Raw genomic sequence first — 15,879 nt, 5'->3', positions numbered from 1 at the left:
AACGGCGCAATCCATTAATTGACTGGACTTGCTGCTGTACGAAAAAAATCTATCAGATAAAGTGGGTAAGTGTTTACGGTTTCTCACGAGCCTCGCCCAACCCTCAATGGCGCCTCGCTGATTGATAGTAGCTAAGCCGACCTTCGCACCTTTAACGCTATAACTTAAAATCATCTTTATTTCTTTCATCTTAAGGTTCCTTCTTAAAGCATCATTTTAATGTTATTACATTCAAATACAATTCATGGTTTGATAGAGAAAATTCAACTTAATGCAGTCGTAATAAAGTCTGTTGTCTAGTGATAATATAAGTATTGAAATCTCATTCAAAGAATTCTGCACCCTCATAGCTTGTACCTGTCCGCGGCCACCTCTAAAGGAATCAACAAAAAATGTTATGTTAATGTCTTATATCAGAATGTTATTGTTGCTATAATAGCGTTGTTATCAATTGGTTAACATTCTCTTGTTCAGTCGGCATCGACTTCATAATACGTTATTCAAAATGTTAATTGGTGTTTGTGAAAAAAACATTTTCATGCTTATCACTTCGACCCCAAAATGCGGCGAACGAACTGTGAAATCAACAAAATGTAGTTCAAGTTCACGCTCAGTTATTGACTACTTTAAACTGTTAAGTTACTGGGAAGAGGAATTCATACCGATGTCTAAAATAAAACCACACAACACTGGTCTGCATACCGGGGTCAGTATAGTTTTTTTTACCAAGTTACCTTCTAGTTACCACAAAAATGTTGGTAATTTGATCTGCATTTTTTTTGCAGACTTCATTGTTTAACTCAAAATTAAAAAAAAATAAACATTTTATTTCCATTGTAGTAAGACGTTCAACAACTATCTATAAGGTAGGTCTAATAAACATTTTTTAATAACCCAAAAATATTTTATTGTTACCGAAATTCTTGTATTTTTATTGTCCTGGTATTCCATATAGAGTTGGCAACCCAAACCGGGCGAGCGCGGTCGGCGCGGGCCTCCGCTCTGTAATCCCATCGCCGGTGTCGATTTACGGCGCCTCCCGCAATTATCATATTCCACCTAAACACATAATATTGTGCACGCAATTTTAAAAATAACTTGCGTCCGGCCGACCTCAATCGAGCCTGATTTATGGCCGTGGCTATGCCGAGCTCGGTACATATGCACCAGCATTGTATTTGTATTCCCTTTAACGTTATAACCGGGTCTCCAAAATGCCAGAATAAAACTATAAAATAATGTATTTTATAATACTTTCTAAGGATACCCTAGTAAAATCTTTGTTAGAAAAGTTATAAAACTATTACTTAAGTCTTCTCTAAATTTTAGAAAAAAATATAAATTAACAGGAGCCGTAACAAATTGCCATAAATGGGTCGCAAGCTGATGCCCATAACTTACCAGTAAGTGGAATAAAGACATGACGATCAATTTCCGTATCTAATGCATTGAGGCAAAATACTGACAACAAACATATAATTGTATGTTTCAATTGAAATATAGCACGCATAGCTATAAGCAACGATATAGTCATAGTTTAATTTTGCTAGCATGACTAGCATTGAATAGATATCGTATGATGTGCGATAACGGATATAATTCATCTCAATAGCGGAGCAGTGCGTTTGCGATTGTGTTAATTCGCAGTAACAGTAATATATACGTACATATGTCACTGCTATTGTGTCGCCCGCGGCCACATCAACAATGTATATGCACTAAGACCTCTAAGTTCGCTGTTAGTGTTACCATGTGCTATTTTGTTTCGAGGATATATTAGTATATTCAAACTGTCTGACACATTCGGCCTTTTATGTATATACTTTTTTCTTATAATTAATATTTAAATTTGGAATTAAGTTTGAATTTGCGTCCGTTTTTTTAGAGAAAATATATTGTCAGCTTTACGTTTGCTAGATTGTTCGTCTTTTTAACTACTAACTTTTACTCGCGACCCGCGATAACATACATGTCATACAAAAAGTCACGATCATCACCTAATGAAGATTATAACATTGTATTCTATCATAAATTGACATAATACAATACAAAAATGATTTCTCATGTAAACAAGATAAGTGTTAATTCAACAATTCGTAAAAATTACGATGTTTTTATTTAAAAAAATTAGATTAGTACGATCATTCGTAACTTTAACAAAGTTTTATTCTATACAATTTTAAGTTAAGAAAATTATTATTCTGATTCTATTTGATACTATCCAATAGTAATAAGTGTTTGTGGTGAGCGTAGTCATGAATCAAATGCATGAATGAGCTCCGAATGGCCACGTGGCGCAGTTCTCACGCCGTCGCCGCCGGCTTTTTATCGCGCCTTCATTTTTTCGAGGCGGTGTCGCGTGGGTTACATCTGCGCGTCCACGCAACACCCCCACGACGCAGCACATGGCGCTTGCTTCGCTAATTGCCTTGTCATGGAATACTTCTTGATACTCTCACTCCAAATCCTAGACATAACAAAGTCGACAACCCTAACAGAAGTACACGATATGTTTGAAATGTTCGAAATTACATTGAATTTTAAATTCAAAATTTCTTTCCCCTTGTCTTTACTGCTATTAAAGAGTTCACGGCCGAGCAAGTTAACAGCATGTAAATTTTAATTATATTATAATTAAAATTTGATTAATAAATATTACTAAATGAAACATATCACTAAAAACTCGACAAGTATCTCTACTATATTTTACTTATTTTCAAAAAACCTTTCTAATTTTCCCAAATCAGGTCATGGTTTCATTCACACAAAACTGTAAATCAGTGGCAAATTTCGAATCAATCGAAGTTTGGAAAGTTAACGAGACGTTTTTGACCTTTTACAAATATAAATAAAAATTGATTAAGGTTTGATTTATTTAGCAAAATAGAAGAAAGTTTTTATCCATTAATACAAAAGAAACAAGCCATTTAAATAGAATACAAAACAAAAAGGCAGTCTGTCTTTTGTCAAATAAAACGTGTCAATGTCCTTAACTTTTTTTAAGTGATTCGAAGGCGGAAATAAAACAGTCAGTACTGACAAGAATTGTCAGACCGTAAGACAAATTCTGGCAAGTCGTGCAAATTGTTCAAGTCAATAGTGAATAGACAAAGGTAATGGCTATGTTCTTTCTGCCTTGTATTAGTTTAACAAACGGTTGTCACGACTCGGGTCAGTCGTCCGGGGCCAGTGGACCCTTCATGTGTCAACAGATGTAATGAGAATGTTTTCTGCCTGCGACGGACTTCTAAACGTTGCTTTTCACCTACAAAAATATTATTATCTTTGTTTTGTCAAAGAGAAAGAGAGGGATAGCCAGAGGATTGATGTTTGACTGCGCATAAAAAGCATAAAGCGAATGTAATAAAACGATTCTTTATATGTAAAATGTGAATTCTTTAAGTGTAAAATTGGTTGGAAGCAAATGACTTAAAAGGAGCTTCTTAAACTTAACGCCGTACATAATCCGAATATGAATTAAGTACGGTTGCAGATACACTCTCGGGTCAAATTTCATTCTCATTAAAACATTTTGTCCTCAAATTTTGAGGGAAAAACGGTGGCCGAAGTGTGTAATAATTGAATACCATTCATTATAAAAAAACAAGAACTAACTTTAAAAAATGTTGCTGTTTTTGATACCAGGAAAATGTCAAATCAATATAAAATATGTCAACAGCCTGTATAGTCAATTGCCAGAAAAAAGAGAAATATTGAATCGATATTTTGAATTTATAAAATTTCACATTAAATATTCTTGTTATCTTTTCAAAATAAAAGACAACGTAAGTATTTTTTTTATTTAAAACAAACCGGTGTTAAAACACGAATTAGGACGGTCCACCAAAATTAGGAGCAAAATGAGGCCATCAACGTTCTAAATGTTTAGTGATGGGCATTGAGCGCTCCAGGCGCAATCGTGTCTCGAATTAGTGGCGAGTGGCGACGATACATGGCCGCGACCTTCGAAACATTCATACCTATAGATACCGACAAGAAGTCCTTGCCTTATTTATTCATTTAACGAAAAGTTATGAAAAGTCAATTAATAAAATTATAATAATAAACGAAGAACTATCTAAAATATAAATAATACCAAACAATGTAAATTTGCTAGAATCAACATGAAAGCAAGGGATACGTCTGTCATTTCAAATACCAAGGCTGTGACTGCAGCAGTATTCTCTCATTCAGTATCGAGTAGACGGTGTCAGCAGATGCTAAGCTCAGAGCGAACTTTTCAATGAGAGGCAATAAACAAAGTAATTTGTACGAAGTTGTCATACGCAACTCGCCAGCCGTCACTTACTCGCTGATTTAGTGTTACCATGCGTCCCGTTGTTCTAGGAAAGTTAGTACGAATTCAAAAAGCAAACATATACGTAAAAAAAAATTATTGAAAATTTTAAATGCAGCTTTTGGATTAAAGACGGTAATAAGAGTCACGGGCGTCAATGCCGAATTTAAGAATTGTATGTAGCGAGTAAAAACTTTTTCATCTTTATTACCTCAATGCTTAGTGATTTTCGATAAAAAAAATGAATATTCAAATTTGGAACATACGATAGTACTATCGTATCAAGCAGTCGACGGCCGCTCGCCTAACGACAACGCGCCAACAGTTATGTTCATTTCTTGTTCCGCGGAGATTGGTTTTTTGTACGTCTACAGATTTGTGTAATTCCGAAACACTGTTTTTTGGCGATTCCACCGAAAATTGGAACCTGTAGGTACATAAAGCTGTTGTTAACGAAAACGTGTTTTGTATTTTATGTACACTTATTTATTTAGTGCCAATTTCAGTGTTAGCATCCGGGAATAACGGTAATAGTCATGAGACATGCATAAATTACTCAATAGAATCTACTTTTGAATAATGCATATATGATTGGTATTATATTAAACTGGAAAATATCAGTGAAATTAGGTGTTCGTAACTCTAGATTAAAATATAGAATAATTAAAAAGAATTGGTTGTTAGTTGGTCTTTATTAATCGCTTGATAGATTCGTATTTTTTACCAGACCTATTTTGGACCACGTTCTTTATAACAAATTCTTGGTATAAGTTAACGGTTGTGAACCTCAATACTTTTAATAATATTCTATTCAAAATTTGCACGTCCGTGCTCACCTTGTCTATTTTATTTCTACATTGTTTACCTTTGCGTATGAATATCAATGAGTGTTGAGCCAATCCGTCTATTGAATTGCAAGGTAGCATGATTTAAATATAAATACATACAGGAAATACTCACAAACACAATATTGAAATACCTTTGTATGTGTCGTAGAGTAAATAATAAGAACACATTGGTAATACACACATAGACGTTACCAGTGGTAATAAATGGTATGCTTATTAGATCTCAAACGTAATTCGTTTAAGATCTAATAACCATACCATTACTATTCCACTTGAAAACAACAATAACGATAATAATTTGTTACTTATATATTATTCTTAATAAATCATTAACTTATTGTCAATACGTTATTATATAAAAAGGAACAGTGTTTTACATTTCGTCCTTTCTTAGAGTTCTGTAAATGAAGGTCACCCTACACAGCGACCGTGGCCGAAGCTTCCTGCGGTCGGACTCAATTAAAACTCATTGCAGGAGCGTGCGAACTGACCGCCGGCACCCGCCGTCCACCGCCCCCCGGCGCCCACCGCATGCCGCGGCCGCTCCCCTAACCCCACAGGAAATAGTGCTTGTCTAACTTGACTTCGAGTTTTCGGTCAATAAACTCTCTATTGATACATTACGATCCGCGAATCACTCCTTTCCTTTATTGATTCATGTTTAAACAGTCTAAAAAATCTAAAATGAATCATTATTTAATGTCGTTCAAGACTTCCAAAATATAAACAAACACTTAAGCTACATTTTATCTAATTAAAAAAAAACCTTCCAATGTAAATGCCTTATACTACATTTTAAAATGAAACATTACAATTAGATATTGCAAATTGTAGGTAACCACGTGACCAAAATGTTATCACAAAGAAATGTGTTGCCGTCTTCCTTTACTATTGTTACTATACGTCACAAAGTAATAAAGGGTCCTCGCTGATTCACGTAATGTTGATAAACTCGACTACCTTAATGACTCATCTTGGCACTTGAAGCGTTGTATACAACGTGCGTGGCTTACGTTTTGAATTTTTATCCTTTTTGGCATTCTGACAAAATAGTGACAACACAATGACCTTTTAAAAGAATGTATCAAGTAACAATTGAACGATTATTTTTTTAGCGCAATATACAGTTGTTTGATGACCATCGAAAAAACGCTATACGCTAATCATGTTGATGAAGCAAGGCAGGACCAAGTTGCAAGGAAGAAAGTCCGCATTATTAAATTAAACTATATTTAGATCCTATTATAATTATGTAAGTACTACATCGAAGCTGTTAACTGGATATTTTAGCATGAATTTAGATTGATATCAGTAATATAGAACATGGCGTGGCTTATGGAATGTGTTAGGCAGAGAGATAACGCCCCCATTTCAATCGCCTATTTGACCGACATCGTCAGTGATAAGCTTGCAAATATTTTACACATATAGCTAAATGTTAACATCGGTTCCACAGCTGAAATGACAACAAGTTTTCAAGAAGTTATGGACAGTGGAAACACAATTGTAATTATAATATAATGCACAATTATTACTTTACAAAACGTCTATTAAAACACAATATGGTTGCCACTAAAGATAATTAGAGTAGCTAAAAATAAACGGCTGCAAGACACACTGTGATCTATTTTCCATTTTTTCTATATTTAAACTTCAAGATAAAAAGACAAACAATATGTAAGCTATTTATGAAAAATTAACAGTAGAGCGCACTGGCGTAGACATATACCTACTAAATTAAATAATGTTACACAATGCTACACTATGTGCTAAGGTTACACAATACGTTATTATAGATAAATTATAAAAGTTAATTTGAAATTAAATTTCGAGTCCAAAGGTAAGCGATTTATGATCAAAATACTAATTAAAAAAAAATAGACGTTAGAAAATTACGTTTAATTGTATGTACAATTACCATAAATTAGCATAAAATTCTCTTTTACAGATTATAAATGAAAAATTACTGCAAATGTTATGTCGTAAAAAAGTTACATGGCGTCTACGGCGAGGCGATGGCGTATTAAAAATAGAGTATAGGTAAAGAGTAGAGGCGAGTGAGGCGGCGAGACTGTGAGGCCCGCATTTTGTGCGGCCTGGCACTCAAGGCCCGCGAGTCATTGCTCGCCCGCGCCTCAAGGCGAATCCGCAACCGCCCATAAACCGCCGAATGTAGGTACCATCGACTATTCTTTATATAAATATAATTAAAAAACACACTTGATAGTTTTGTGTAATCGGTTTATAACAATTTTTCTGATTATATTATCTTTCAAGTTAAAATGTAATGTTAGAAAAAAGTTTTCGCTAGCTATTCGAATGGTATTTTTTTTAAAACAAACACAAGAAGAAAAGCTTGTAAAATTGTATGTAGTCTACGTTTATTGGGGTACCCATAGGGTAGAGGGCGCAAGGCTTCGCAGTGTAAGTCATTGCGACGGAGGCGACCCGATAAGAACTCGGCGGGTGTTCTCAAAATAGAGGCCATTCGACGAACCGATTCGAACTGGTTTTATTAGTATTTGGGCGGTACAGCTAGGGCTGCCAACATTCCGTGTAATTCGAAAAATTGCAGCAAAAAAGAAAACCCGTGATATGTCAACCCTTGACACCTTGGCGTAAGGTGAAAAACAAAAAACGTTCAATGATGATTCTTAAGAGATGATGAAAAAAGTTATATTTAGTGATGTTTTTCATATCATCCACTCAGATCCGAAGACATCGAGTTCAAATAGCCTGATGTGTATTATGCAAACCAGAGAGGGTTGACGGGTCAAGACCGGAAAAATGGCAGCCCTAGGTGCAGGGCGCCTGCGCAGGCGCGAGCCGATAACGTCTATTTGGGATTACATTTAAATGCTTTCACGGTGAATCTTCCCACCGTTCTGGTACGAATATATGAGATGTTATATATAAAAGTAAAAAAAAAAGATTTGAAATAATGTAACCTAATAATCCTTATTGAATAGAAGACAACATGTCAATTGGATTCCTTTACTTAGCTTTTTAGGTTTAAAATACGTAGAGAAACTTCTTTCTTGGCTTACTTTTTCCTATTATATGTTAAAGATATTCTGATTTTAATATACATATTACTTAGGCATTTGAGAGTGTAGTACTGGAAGACACAACAGATACATACTCCGTGTAATATCATCTAAATGCTTATTGCGTCAATACTCAATTCATTGAAATACGATGCCTTCTAAAACAACTGACCCATTCGATGTATTAAAGTGAACGTTGCCCTATTTATTAATCAAGAATTTATGTCTTGGAAAGGTTCTCCATCCCTAATACATAAGACAAAACAATGACATCATACATTTGGACTCTATTCAGGCAACAATAACATAAGGTTTAATAAATAAGATGGCAAACGACCAAGCTGTTACTTGAATTCGCTAAAATAGCGAATAACCGTTGCCATTTGCAAATGCGTTGCCCGCCTATAGTCGAGAGAAGAGAAAACGAATAGAAAAAGGATATCCTCCTTATACCCTCCGTACGAGTCGCTTCCTCTGCCAAATTCACCTTCCATCCATTTCCTTCCTTATAAGAAAAGGTAGAAAGAAGCCTTTAGGCCTCTGGCACAAACACTCAAGAGACGAAACGGAGAATTGCTTCCACTGTCCGTCTTCTATGTGGTCTTATTACACCGATCGAGCCGACTTACGTAAAAATCTTATTGTGGCTCTACCACTGAATGTTTTAAATCTAACCATAAGTTGCAAAGATTATAATTTGCTTAATTAAATATTTGGAATGTAAATATGGTAAACTTTACTGTACATTTGAAATACGAAATTAAAGCTCATAGTACATACACGCACGACATTCCAGTGAGTTATTTTTTACTATCGCGGTTATCGGTGACCGTTTTAGCAACCATCTGCCGAAATAGTGGGCCCCGATGCCCGCCAGATAAACACAATCCACCGGGTTCAGGGTCAACCGCTGGGGGCAAGTTGGCAGTAAAGCTATCAACTGTACAATAACATCTTGTTAGCAGCATATGACTTAAGTTTAAGAACGTGTATTTGTGTTAGACTTCACGTGACGTACATACAAAACATATGGTAAGCAATATATAAGTCATTGACAGTTGGACCATAGTCATTTTTAATAGCTAATTAACATTACATAAGATACTTAATATACATTTTTAAATTATTTAGAGAACAGGCATTTTGTAGTCTGAAATTAAGTTATTACTTAGTTAAAAACCTTTTTTTATAGTCCTGGGAATTAAATTTTACCTGTCGATATTAGTCTATTCTTTTAAAATATAAAAACTATTAAAAGAGACGTTATGGTAGTATACTAGTTTACTTGAGCATATTTTGGTTTAATCTGTACTAAAAGTAAATCAATACAACTCAGGCGATAATTAAATATCATACACTAAGCAACCGTTTACGTACTTATATCGGAATTGTACAGTTCCTCTGACGTCAAAATTTACTGTGTATGTGGTAATTATTATCAAGGTAAAGCGAGTGATAACAATCACACAAAAATTACACACCAATTTGTCATGTTACGACACCGCGTCACCTAATTTTATGTCTTCAATTTTTATAATTAATTTGCGGTAATTTTTTAGTTCCTTCTTTAGCAGGTGAAGAAATGTAATTTAAAATGATGTACTAAATACACCTGCTAATTTAATAGGCTATTTTAAACATAAACATAAAAGAGACACAATTATTTTGATAATACAATTCACTTAAACACATAAATGACAATTAGACAATGTACAGTCGCCTCCATAGGCGGTATTCCACTTACACAAAAATTGCCTCGTACCCTGCAGATACATAAACTTCGTCTCTTTTTTACAAAAAAGCTATTGACCTACCCCCGACTATTTTGTATTTTAGGATTTAATATTGTTACAACATTTAAAGTTCCAAGACGTATAAGACGTTGAATCGGTTTTCGTTAGTTGGTATATCGCCAACAAACCCAACTGTACATTTATATAAATTTCCTTAAGGTGTTAGCTCAATATTTATATATTGCATTCAAACTGGCTAAGTGTTGACTGACAGGTAATATTATGTATGCAGTAATTCATACTCGATACTTCTTAGCGGACTGCACAAAAAACTAACTAAGTCCGTTGAGCAATGCCCGCTTTTACTACTTTTTATAACTAACCAGTGAATGCTTGGAACTTCCAACGCGTTAGTTTCATTGATCAATAACCAGGCAATCGTGAGCCCCGCTTAATATAGAAAGCCTAGCTTTTTATCTATTACCCGATTGAAATGAAACTTGATTGTGTTCAGATGAGATTACTAAATGTAGCTTAAGACTTTGATGTTTGCCTTTGACCATCGAAGGGACGAGAGTAGAAACACACCTACACTGTAAACTCTCTCAGATATAAAGAGTATAATCGTAACAAGAAATAAAATAGGATAACAAAATATAATATAATTATAATAACACAAAAATTTCAAACACATATTGTCATCCTACACATTTTTTTAATGTTCTGTTGTGTCGCAGTGGAAACCAGCGTTAAAATTTAAAACTACGCTTTGGAATGTTTACTTGTAAATACGCATATATGTATGTTTATCTTTTGCAGGTTTAACATATTTACAGCTTGTTAAGAATGCTACAAATGGTATAAAATATATTTTAATATATGACGGCCTCGTGGCCTAGTTGAAATAGTACCTGTCTGCGTTTTCTATTTTATACTTTCAATTAATACGCACGTTTTAAAGGTTTTTGATCTATATAACTCAATCTTCTTTAGAAATATATAAGTTCAAACTTTCGTGGTTTTTTACTATTATACTGGGAAATATCGAGAGCCCACATAGCTTAATTATGGTAAGAATTTCTTACGAACAGCATAAAGACTTTGATGTCAAAATTAAAAGCAAATTACAAAATATTGTATGGAACAAAATCAATGTGGGGCTACAATTATATAGAAAAAATTAATAGTATTCTATGACGTAATGTGCACCATCATCGACCTGCCCTTATCCCTACGGAGGGTCGGCACGGTATGTGATGCTTCTCCGTACATCTCTATCGGCCGTCATATCTGAATCTAACGTACGTATTTGACGTAACGTCCACGTGATTGTGTACTACCCATAGACTACAACGGATATTGTGAACTTATGTTTAAAACATTGCATCTCATTTATTTTTACCGCAGGCACATGTATTTATAATATTGATTGTCGCTTCTTATATGTCCGTGTTATTAATAAACAACAAAAGTTTCCTTATGATATAAAACAGTCGTATTTTCGCGATAAAAATCATTACTAGAATTCAATTACTTTAAGGCAAGTAACGTTAAGTAACGTAACATTTGTATACAAGGAATTTATAACTACCCTGCCATGCATTCAAAGTAAGTAAATATATTTATGGATAAAAAATACGTCATTAGGCAAACCGCATACAGGATATTTTTTTATTTTTGTATTTTTATTCTGAGAAATTTACCGTTACTTATCCTTTACGGAAACTAAGTTTAAATTAAGTAAAATATGTAATTAGAATTAAAATTACTTTGTTTAATTTTTAATTAAACTGTGTCTGTGACTAACACCGTAAAATGTTTTCTTGCTTATGTTATTTTTATCCCCTTTAAATTCAGAATACTTGAAGGTCCACTTCCAGCATTGAAATACATATGTATGTTTTAGAATGTCCTAATGGAAAATTGTGTATTACTTTTTAGGAACTATCGTATAATGTTTCAAGGTATACTAACTTATAATACGTTGCCGTCATGATTTTAATACTTTGAAACGTTTTATGAATAACTTATGCGAAATATCTATGATTTAATCAACTTAACATCTAGTCAAGGTCAAGTCTATGGAATGAAGGTTTTATGTGATGAATACATGATCGCTCTTCCGGTCCACAAATATGATGGCCAATAAAATATGATGCCATCGTTTGACTAAAAATGAATTTAGAACATTCGAGATTATATTTTATTATATAAGAGTAGGATAGAGATTCAATTTTATTTTTTGGAAGAGGTCAGAATACAGTCTTATACCCAAAGATTTGGTGACGTCATAGCTTCTCAAAGAACTATTCTGGAATGGGTGTGAAACTACTTACTACTAAACCATTTCATGCCCCTTCAGCTGTTGTCTATCGTATTACGAAGTATTAGGTAACAACTATAAGGTATATGATTTATTACAGCTGATACTTTTTAAAGTAAACGAAATAAAATTTTGTACATATATGTCAGTAGACAGTTCGCTCGGAACCATCAGTACGCCACGAGTTCGCGAAGGAGACAATAAACTGAGACAAATGAGTCGTCGTTTCCCACGGGGCCGCCGGCTATCATTCCGGTTTTCGCCAACTTAAGTGTTTGTTGTCAAATTAATCGGAAGGCGCGTCAGTGTGCGATGTGCGCGACCAGTTGAGCGACTATTCATTCATAGAGACTGGTATGCCGTGCCAGCTAGACCGAGCGCTGCTCGCCTCGACCGACCTTCGCCGCCGCAAAAACTCTGTGAGACAACGCCGATCGCAACTATGTAGAAGTACCAGCCGAGTCCAGTACCACTCCCACGTCCCACACGACTCTCACAGGACGCACCCGTGTGCTAATTCACCTCGCGTCCCAACCGCAGCGACAAACACTTTTTCCCGATGTCCACTAGAACAGATATAGAAAGACCTGTTATAATGTACTTTATCAACGTACTTTTCATTTACAACGCACAATGGACAACGTTAACGTGAATCGCAAACGACGTTCGTGTCTAAGAAATATTCCAAAACGAAGAAGTAGCGATGCGATAAAAAACAGCAACGAAGTAAGAACATAAAAAGTGTCATTTTTGAAATAGTATCACAATGACATCATGCCACTGTCGAGCAGAGATTTCGTACAAATTTTATGATTAAAATACAATATTGGATAAGACAATTTGGTTTATTTTTGATGCTACGACAGATTTTTGTTTTTAAAGTTTAATTTGTTGGAACTTAAATTTCACAATATTTTGGAGACAAGCAGGCTTAAAATGTGATCTCGCACCAATAATATTTGATATCAGATTGTTCTATTACTAGGCAATCATGACTTGTCTTCAAATAAATTACACTGTACTTGCACGAAAAGTAAGATCATTCGTGCCTCGTTTCATCAAGACGGAGATACAATTCTATTTAACAATATTTGGCACGCCTATTATTAAATCACGATAGTAAATTTATTAGCGATCATTTGAACAAAATCGAATTACTGTATATATATCCTAAAAGATGTTTAATTTTTTTTTATTATTCTATAAACCAATCTGTGTAAAACATAAAATATATTGTATTTTTAAAATTAATAATAATTGTAATAGGTACCGTTAAAGATTCAGTGAAAGAGATTTCAATCCCCTAAAACTTGTATTAATAAAACACACGTCTGAAAGTCCATTTTTTTAAGAACATTCTCTAGTTGATATCGATTAGTTACTAGGTGGTAACATAGTGAAAAGCAGACATCGAAATCTATCTCTGTCTTATAAGTATAAGTTAAAAGAGACAATAGAACTTAGAATTAGCAACATTATTTTGTTTGCACACGTTATAGAGAACTATGTTGCTAACTAAACATTTTACTTAAAGAATAAATTCTAAGTATTTTTATATATTGCAGACTCGACGTTCATCAACGTTTATAAGCGTGTGAGACGTTTTGCTCCATCTTTCGGCGACTGTACATTACGTCATATGATCGTATTTGCTTAAATTCTTGCGTTCTCATTGAGCGCCGGATGGTCAGGAGTCAACGAACTCATTATTGTGCGCGGTGTCACAGAATTTTAATTATTTTTGTATCTGTCTTTATCTATAACTAAATTCTATGAAACCTAATGTTATCGCACGAGACACAGAATATAATATTGAATAAAATATTATCTGATGTGTTTATTTGTAATGTGTTAGTCGGGCATTTATTTTATTTTAAAAAATATTTGACTTTACTATCAATATAGCGACTAGTAAAGGGTGTACCTTAGTAAATCTGATTTTCGATTTTAACTCACAATCTCTGATTCTTTATGACGATGGTTGAGTTTAGATTGCATAAGTTTTCTAAGTCTTTGAATTCGCCATATTTTGTAACGCGACGGTTTCGTCTCTACTTTGTCCAAATTAAGGACATCCTTCTTACAAACCACATAGCTCAGCTTATCTAGTTTAATAATCTCATTGTAAAAGTAAGATAGTATAGGTAAATGAATTCTTAGTAGGATTACTATTACTATTGTAGCTTCTAGAAGTAAGGTTAATTAAGTAAGTTAGAAGAGGTCGAGCTATATATTTAATGTATATAAATAATAATACACAACATAATTTAACATTAAAAAACTATAATCCAAATAATACAGAGTATAATTATTGACGTTTAAAAGCGTCTATTATCATGGAACAGGAATCGGGAGTTGGCGTAGCGGCGCGGCGAGTGCTGAAACCCATCGGTACCTCAGCGGTGACGTCACCGGGCGCAGGCTGCCGAGCGCCGGCCGCCGAGCGCCTGCCGAGCGCCCACCAAGGACAGTAAACATTCAACAGGTCAACGCTCGCCGCCGTCTCTAGCCAGCTTTTTTCATTTCGGCCCTGAGTGTCCTACGATCTCTTCATGACTAAAGAGGCCCGATAAATGATTAATAAACCTGATTTTCGTGTATCGATAATATTTCTTGAATGAAACTATAAAAAGATCTTAATTTTATTATTTTGCTGTTCGAAGTTAGGATCTCATAAATAAGAGAATTTCATTGACCCTGGTAAATTACAATGTCGAATTTAAAAACAAAAAACACCAACGACTATCGTCAAGAGGTATAGGCAGAGATTAAGTTGTCATTTCATACGACATTGATGCAGCTATCGCGTTTTATCGGTTCATCCATTAATACACAAGGTTACTCAACGATTGAAGAAATAAGCTTTTACTATACTCTTGTCGCGGCTTTGGATTAGTACCTGAGGTTGGACTAAGTACAAATTTGCAGAAATATTGTAAGTCATAGCCCAAAAGTCATCGATACATGTACGCAAATGGTACACAAATGTGAATAATTTTCTAGTAAATGTAACACTAGCAACGCATTATTTTAAATATGAAAATATATAGGGAACCTAATCCTTGTCATCACCTGATATATTTCATGATAGTATTTCACAGTGGCATGGTAAAATAAAATGCTACAAAGTTTATAGTTGTAATCGACTCGCCACCCACTTCGCAAACTGTCAAGCACTCTCGTAGCTCGTAGATCTATATCTACTAGGTGATCATAAAACGTGTCAGCACGCGAGCCTAGTACAAAGGGATTGAATACTAAATTATATACATTTCATAAACAAGGTAATAAAAAAAATATCAAAAAAGGAATCTTAGATCCAGCGTCGACGATATGTGACATGTCCAACTGAAGGTCAACATTTTTGTCCGAAATAAAGACAGACTATGTGATATATTTAGGCATAACTTAATTTTTATCATACATTAGCTTTGTTAGCATTGCTTAGTGATAGGCTACAAAATTATTTGTTTGTTATTTTTTTTTCAGTTACTTAAATTTAAGTTTAATAATACTTTACCCTACTATGATATTTTTGCCATTTATACAGTCTACTCCATCCTACGCTTTGTACGTCCGTTGAACGGAACTAGTTTTAAATTCGGAATTCCGGTACACTTGAACTCTTATC

General features: G+C 34.4%; 1 protein-coding gene across 2 annotated transcripts in view; it reads left to right on the top strand.

Moving 5' to 3' along the window:
* The window catches only part of LOC106123435 (coiled-coil domain-containing protein 94), a 34,270-nt gene extending 19,478 nt beyond the window's left edge, over window positions 1-14,792 (top strand). The window contains exon 7 of one of the 2 annotated variants that reach the window (XM_013319755.1): window positions 14,594-14,792. Coding sequence is in view for 1 of the 2 variants with exons in the window: in XM_013319756.1 (XP_013175210.1) it covers window positions 14,594-14,595 (2 nt within the window). In the remaining variant the exon portion in view is untranslated. The remainder of the gene's footprint in view (window positions 1-14,593) is intronic. The other variant, XM_013319756.1, reaches the window with a different exon arrangement.
* The last annotated feature ends 1,087 nt before the right edge of the window (window positions 14,793-15,879 follow it).

The sequence above is a fragment of the Papilio xuthus genome, unplaced genomic scaffold, assembly GCF_000836235.2.
Source record: "Papilio xuthus unplaced genomic scaffold, Pxut_1.1 DF826115.1, whole genome shotgun sequence".
In the NCBI taxonomy this organism is placed as follows: Eukaryota; Metazoa; Arthropoda; class Insecta; order Lepidoptera; family Papilionidae; genus Papilio; species Papilio xuthus.
This window is presented reverse-complemented; position numbering and strand designations above follow the sequence as displayed.